Source organism: Dipteris shenzhenensis, chromosome 31 (genome assembly GCF_047967505.1).
Source record: "Dipteris shenzhenensis isolate YYH24624 ecotype China chromosome 31, Dip_SZ_1.0, whole genome shotgun sequence".
In the NCBI taxonomy this organism is placed as follows: domain Eukaryota; kingdom Viridiplantae; phylum Streptophyta; class Polypodiopsida; order Gleicheniales; family Dipteridaceae; genus Dipteris; species Dipteris shenzhenensis.
The window spans coordinates 30778484-30785511 of NC_141626.1; the positions used below are offsets into that span (position 1 = coordinate 30778484).

General features: G+C 42.2%; 1 protein-coding gene across 2 annotated transcripts; it reads left to right on the forward strand.

Annotated features, from left to right (window-relative positions):
• Positions 1 to 576: 576 nt before the first annotated feature.
• On the forward strand, positions 577 to 6299 carry LOC147881330 (uncharacterized). 2 transcript variants are annotated; one of them, XM_087370033.1, is made up of 2 exons: positions 577 to 1058; positions 5369 to 6299. In XM_087370033.1, the coding sequence occupies exons 1-2, from the start codon at positions 711 to 713 to the stop codon at positions 5816 to 5818; spliced, it is 798 nt and encodes a 265-aa protein (XP_087226159.1). In that variant the 5' UTR covers positions 577 to 710; the 3' UTR covers positions 5819 to 6299. The 2 variants fall into 2 exon arrangements, with proteins under 2 accessions (XP_087226159.1, XP_087226158.1); XM_087370032.1 differs by having other exon boundaries at positions 5366 to 6297.
• The last annotated feature ends 729 nt before the right edge of the window (positions 6300 to 7028 follow it).

The following is a 7028-nucleotide window of genomic DNA, read 5'->3' on the forward strand; positions in this document are numbered from 1 at the left end:
ACAACCCTTAAAGCCCCAAAGAGCTTATCCTTGTATCATAGCATTCATTTAAGGCCCTTGGAGAATTCCAATAAAAAGAGAACCTCTATGGCTCTAGCTTTGCCTTTGGCATGCCAAAAAAGCATGGGGTCGGCGGAATCATGATCCCAGCTGTTGGATCAAGTTTCTTCCATAATCGGAATCGGTGCTCCAAATATTTACCGGCTACATTAAGTACATCGGCCGGCTAATAAAGGTCATAAGGATCAAATCAACGGATCACGATCCACGCCGATTAACCACCCTCGATCAACATAACATCGCGAATCGCGCCGCCTTTAAGCCGTTAGATCCAATGAGGATCTATCGACCACCCACAACAAGACACGTGTCATGCGACCACCCCAACCGCCGTTAAATCCACGAATCAAACAATGACGCACGTCCCTCTCCGCCTCGATGGCTGGAAATTCGGCTCCGGTCGCCGATTCCCGGCCGAAAAGGCGGCCGACCGGCGGCCGGCGCCCACCTTCCCGATTCCCTACAGCCTCCAATTGAGAGACTCGTTTTTCTTGGTCTTTCCGATTTCTCTATTTCAACCCAGATTTCGTTTGTTATTCTCAATTTGAGCGGCATTCTGTTAAGTATAGGAGCACCTTTTACGATCATTTTGCCGATGAGGAGGTGTAGTCATCAGCTAGATTGTTGGGTCCTCTTGTCACCCCTCTATCATGGGTGATTCCACTGCCTCTGATGCCCTTTATGACGCAGAATACAGAATCGAGAAGCGAGCCGATGGAACAGAGGATTTTCACTGCAGTTTACCTTCCTGTGCCGGAGTCTTTTCTTACAGAACACTCAGGGCACTTAATAATCACAGATCGAACGTGCATAAACTAGCAGAAATTCCTAAGAGGAAGAGAGGTCCTAAAAAAAGCGAATCATCCAGGACCAGGTGCAGGTCAGAAGAGGCAATCAAGAGACAAATTATCAAGCGCGCAACTGATATATCTAAGCGCGAACAAGGATGCCGAAGCATGGCCAGACTTCGAGCATTGAGACTGGCAATGGCCCAGGCGGTAAGACCTTGGGTGCTTTCAACCCCTCATTGGAATTCCAATCTTAAATGCTGTTCACAGGCAATAACTCAATTGAACTGCTGTAACACTTAGGAGACTGTAAGTCACGCATTGACCTTGGGTGCCTTCAACCCCTCCTAACCCTAGGCGTGTAAAAGATGACATAGACCAGCATTTAAACACAGGACAGTTATTCGTCCCATGTACTGTATTACATTTAGAGAGAGAGATCGTTTTTTGCCAGTGAAGATCCCATCAAGATACATAGAACACCAAAGTTCTAAACTAGAACGATCAACATATCTAAAAAAGTCAAGACACTAAAATTCATCCCTAATGACATGGAGAGGAATGTCCTTTTTGTGCGGTTCACTCAAGCTTGCAATAATTTTTGTCATCAAGTTCTCAACCTTGAGGTTTCCTCGTATTTTTAACATGTAAAGTTACTTGTTTCTCTTTTCCACCTCTTTGATATTGCACATGTTAAAGAACCTTTACCGTCCATTGATCCGAGAATGTCTTCATCTCTTATCACATCTCAGAGTCTCGCCCCATGTCGACACAAAATCGTATCTCCAAGCATGACCCCGTAGATGTGCTGCATTTTGACACAATTTGTCCAACAAAGAAACTACCCCTTCCTGTAACATATGCTCTAAATGAGCAGGGGTATTGTTTGGAATCAAGGCATTAACATCTGAATTCAATGTTATCATGTGGACATATTCAAGAGATCATCCCACGAATTCTAGAGACTTCACAAGCAGTTGTAGCTTGAATGAGGAGATTTTGGACTATTTTTTTATTAGCCTTCTCCTTTAGTGCTAGCCTTCATCATGATTGAGTCTCCCCTTCGGAGTACCCACAGAAACTCAATACGAAGACTTTGTATAAATGGATGCTCAAGTATGTGTGGGTGTGGATTTGTATGTGTAAGAGCATATTTTCATACTATGGTCTACACCCACGGTTGGGCGCAAATGACGTCAGTGGGGATGTCATAGTAGGTAGTCCCTACTATGCGTGATGGAGTTTATGGTTTTCAACCTTATGAGTGACTATCATGAGATTGAAATTGCACACTGTTGTGTTTTTGGCGTGCCCTCTGGGTAGCCTTAGCAACACTTCAAATTTGGCAAAGGAGAAATTAGGCATTTTTATAATTTTTGGAAGTGCATTTTTCCTATTGGACAATATGTTGACTCTCCCCCCCCCCTCCCCTCCTAGCCCCCCCCCCCTCTCTCTCTCTCTCCCCTTTATCTCCTGGAGTCTTCCTCCACACATTTCCTTTTTGTTTGCTTTTTTGATCTTGGGCCAGGCCTTATGAATGATTAAATATCATTCACCTTGTTAGAGGATGAGTTTGGGAATGTTCCTAGATTCATCTAGGTATATGCTTCTCCCGTATTAGCAGACATACAAATTTCACCTTGTGAAGTTTTCGTCCATGTTGTGGCCTGTTGGTATTGTGATAATTCTTTCTATCTTAAATGGTGTGTTGCCCTATCAGCTAGATTTAGATGCTCATTTGAAAGAGACTAAAATGAAATCGTTTAGACTTCACAAGCAGTTGTAGCTTGAATGAAGAGGTTTTGGACTATTTTTTTATTAGCCTTCTCCTTTAGTGCTAGCCTTCATCATGGTTGAGTGTGCCCTTCATCTCCGGAGTGCCAACAGAAACTCAGTACGAAGACTTTGTATAAATGGATGATCAAGAATGTGTAGGGGTGTGGATTTGTATGTGTGAGCATATTTTTATACTATGGTCTACACCGACTGTTGGGCTCTGATGACGTCAATGGGGATGTCATAGTAGCTAGTCCTTGCTATGCGTGATGGAGTTTATGGTTTTCAACCTTAAGAGTGACTATCATGGGATTGAAACTGCACTATGTTGTGTTTTTAGAGGATGAGTTTGGGAATTCATCTAGGTATATGCTTGTTTCCTTACCATCCCTTCTTTGATTGTGGTGTTGTTCTCTCATGTATTTTTTCATTTGCTCCCTCGTTGGAGGTCCATCTATATGTAAGGAAAGAGACAGGGCAGATTGGAGGAGGGAGAGAGAGAAAGGGGGTAGAGGGAGAGGAAGAGAGAGAGAAGGATGAGGAGAAGAGGGAGATACAGAGAGATTGGGAGAAACAGTGTAGGCAGCACGTAGGAGGAAGGAGGAGGGAGTAGATAGGATTAGATTTCACATCAAAAAGTGTACAATGAGTGGTGGAAATTTTATACTCAAAATTTTACGTCCTGGCTGTCCAAGAAAGTGCAGCAAACAGCAACTACTAATCAGCCTGTTAGGAGATAGGGGTAGTCCTAGACAATGCTTTTTGGCTGCCATGAATTCTCATCCTCAAGGAGTCCCTACCACTTGATAAGATACTCTAAGTAAACCTTGTTTCAGAGCTCGTGGTCTCTGAAACCCATGATGCGCTTCGGGACATAGAGGATGTGACCCTCCTCATCCATAGGTGGTAGCTCAAGAAGAACTTAAACATGCTGTCCTATATGCGGCTTTAGCAACGACACATGGAAAACATTATGAATCTTGGAGGTACTAGTTAGCTCCCAACTCATATGCCACCTCTCCAACTTTGCGGATGATTTTGTAGGGACCGTAACACCTGTGAGCAAGCTTCGCATTGGTGTTACCTTTCAGCGAGGCATCACAATTCTTATGGAGGGGTAAACCCCCATAATCTCCTTCTTCAAAAGACAAATACCTACTGCATTCATCCGCATACTTCTTTTGCTTGGCTTGGGCATCCTGCATATATTTCTTAGCCAATTGCAGAAGGGCATCCATTCTTTCCAAGTCACTTCTTGCTTGCTGATTTTTCACAGACATGTCTGCAATTAAAGGCGGCATCCCAACCTTGCATTCATACATTGCTTCAAAAGGGTTCATGCCAATAGAAAGGTGCTTGGTACTGTTGTAACAAAATTCAGCAAGAGCCAACCACTTGTCCTAGAAGCATTTGTTCACCCTTCTTGACTGTCCATCTGTCTCATGGTGAATTTGGCTTTTAGGATACATGGGAAAGACCAACCAAACCAAGTTTCCCCAACTAAAATTAATTATGGGGTCATTCTGTAGAGATTAATGTCAAGAACCAAATGGGAAAATGGATTCAAAATCAGAGTAATAATGACCCCTGAAATCTCCTCTTATTAATTAGGGACTCTGAAGCGAGGGAAAGGGAGATGTGGTAAAAGTGCCACATGGCATGATAATATGGCATCCTAACAGGGCAAGCTACAAGGTTTCTTACAATCAAGTGAGCAAAGAGGCTTCTTCAATTCCCATAGCATGTGCCCCATGTCACTTTGATATGAGTGGAGTAGCCAGATTCAAGTCATTGAGCCAAATCAGTCAGTTGCCTTAATTTGCCCACAAGCGATCTTATTTTATATAAATGAAGACACTCTTGGAATTACGAATCAGACTCTCAAGTCCTCGTGATTGCATTGAAGAAACTTTGCCGACATAGCACCAGAAACAACTTCCTGAATGACAGAAGGCGTGGACGCTCAGGCTTATCTTTACTCAGTTTGACTGTTGAAGCATGCTAAGGAAGATGTTAAAAGATGGTTTTAATTGCTTTAGCTAAGTCAGCCAGCCAGCTAGTCTAGCAGACCCAAAAGTGATCGTCTTCTAGTACAACGATTCTCTTACCTTGAAGAGTTGTAAATAAGAGATTTCTTACCTTGCTTTTTCTCTCTTTACATCATGGCAGGCCAAGGAGGTGGTTTAATCTTCAGGCCCTAGACTAACAACCTCTGCACCTAAACCAACAAGATCTTGTTGATCATACATTTATTTCATCCAATTTAATGCTCAGGATATCAGCAGCACCTCGCAGCCCAAGATCAGCTTATAACTCAGGTTAAAGTCGTTCATCTGGATGAGTTGTTGGATCGGTTTCCCTAGTTTTAAAGGATTGATCGAGTGCAGAGCTGCCATCACATGGGGGAGGGATTCATATCCAAAGGGTACAACTAGGGATGAATTTTATTTCGTTCAAGCAATCAAATTGAGTACTACCAGAGGTTCACAGTCTTAAGATGAGGGTTTGAAGTTTGAATAGTATTATTCAAGAATTTAAAGATTTTTCTCTGCTTTCTAGTTCCTTCTGTTTTCTCTAATCAGTTTCTATCTCCTTTTGAGTTTGTACTCACTTTTTGGCAATCCTTGTTGGATGCTGCATTGGTATTCTTGCTTTTATGACGGTAAATTACTCAAATTCTCAAGATTGTTATTAATGTTATCTTACAAAGGTCTACTTTGCATGTGGAGAATACGCTGCAGCAGGAGGGAGAGGTTGACAAAGATCATATCTCAAAAGCTGTAAAGGAGGTCCATAAGTCACTAGAGATATGGGAAAGTGGTTCATCTAGAAGGCAGTTGCTGTTGAAGCGCCGCATACAAATGACAAGACTGGAGTGGGCTTTGAAGGGAGAGCCTTTACCATTTTCTGCAAAGGAACCAGAGCTTATTTCTGATGTACATGAACATCATATTCAGGGTGATGAATTGATGGAAATAGAGTGCAGAGAGGGAAGAGAGCTCCAGGGAGGCTTGCTTCAAAATGTGAATGAAGGGGGAAAAGACTGCTATAAATTTGAAGAGGAACAGGAAGACCATGCCCAATGCGGTATTACATTTGTCCAACAGATTGGTCCCAGTGGTGAGAGCCTTGGCAAAGGTGAGATGATTGAGAGGACTGATTTAGACGGTAGCACTTCTGAACAGCAGCTCTAAATGGAGTGTGGAAAACATTTGGCTGAAGAACTCTGTGCACTATTAACAATGAAGCAAAGCAGCATTGTCCACGGATATGTTTCTGGCAAAGGGCTCCTAAACACATGTGAGAAGGGGCCTCAGTTGACTACTTTAGAATTTCATGTTGAGCTTCTGGTATTAGAGGTATCTCTTGCAACCATGAATTGTGAATGTCTGAAAGCAGCAAGCTTATGTGGAGGGCTAAAACATCTCAGATGCACAGACACACAGAAAGACACACAGAGAGAGAGAGAGAGAGAGATGAGGGGGGGGATTCATAAGGTCATTGCAGAAAAGAAACCTGGGAGAACGTGCTGTTTGCAGAGGACTTTGAATACATGGTTCCAAGGCAAAGAAATGACATGAATGGGCTGGGCAAGGACTGTAAAGGCATTTTTGAGAAGGCAGTCTGTGAAGTTGTCATTTCCCAATGTCAAGAATGCATGTTTAAAATTTGAATAATGTTTTGAATGAGTTATCATTAAGGTGTTCGTGGAGAATTTTTTAACTAATCATGGATATAGATGACTTTTCTTCATCCTTCAACAGGACTGTTTCTGCTGATGCATTTAATACACTTCTACAAGAAAGTGTAAAGCCTATGGTTGTGTATATGTGCTGCCTTCGTTCCTGCTTTTCACATTGCATCTCTAGGCTGAGCCAATAATACGATACATTACTTGAAAGGATGATTTACTTACAATAGTTGTCACCACCATGTAAATATCCTAAGTCAAAGTATAGCTGACCATTTATTTGATCATAATTAAAAAGTTTTATATGTGTTAATTATGGTCAAAGAGTTATTTTAATGGTCAAAGGATTGACTACGGTCAAAGATACTTGACTCCAGTCAAGTAAACCTGACTGCGGTCAAAGAGTGTTGACTTCGGTCAACAAGACTTGGCATGCACCAAGAGGGTTAACCCTGGTTAACCAAGATGTGTCAACTTCGGTTGGAGAGACAATGCTATAATTAAGGCGCCTTGACCTTTGGTCAAAGCTCTTTAATTATAATCAAGAGTGTTGACTCCAGTCAACCAGAGAAAAAATATATATTTATTTGTATATATATATTTGTTTAGATGTGCACATGTGTTCAGTGGGGACGCCCACCGTGACTAGGATTAGTCCACAGTGTGTTATTTGCATGCAAAGCGCTAACAATTAATGGATACCATGGTGGTGC

Bases quoted from the DNA above. Each gene is read 5' to 3' on its own strand.
- LOC147881330 (XM_087370032.1), top strand. From the start codon at position 711: ATGGGTGATTCCACTGCCTCTGATGCCCTTTATGACGCAGAATACAGA. The intron at 1,059-5,365 runs GTAAGACCTTGG...AATACGCTGCAG, and splicing joins GACTGGCAATGGCCCAGGCG to CAGGAGGGAGAGGTTGACAA.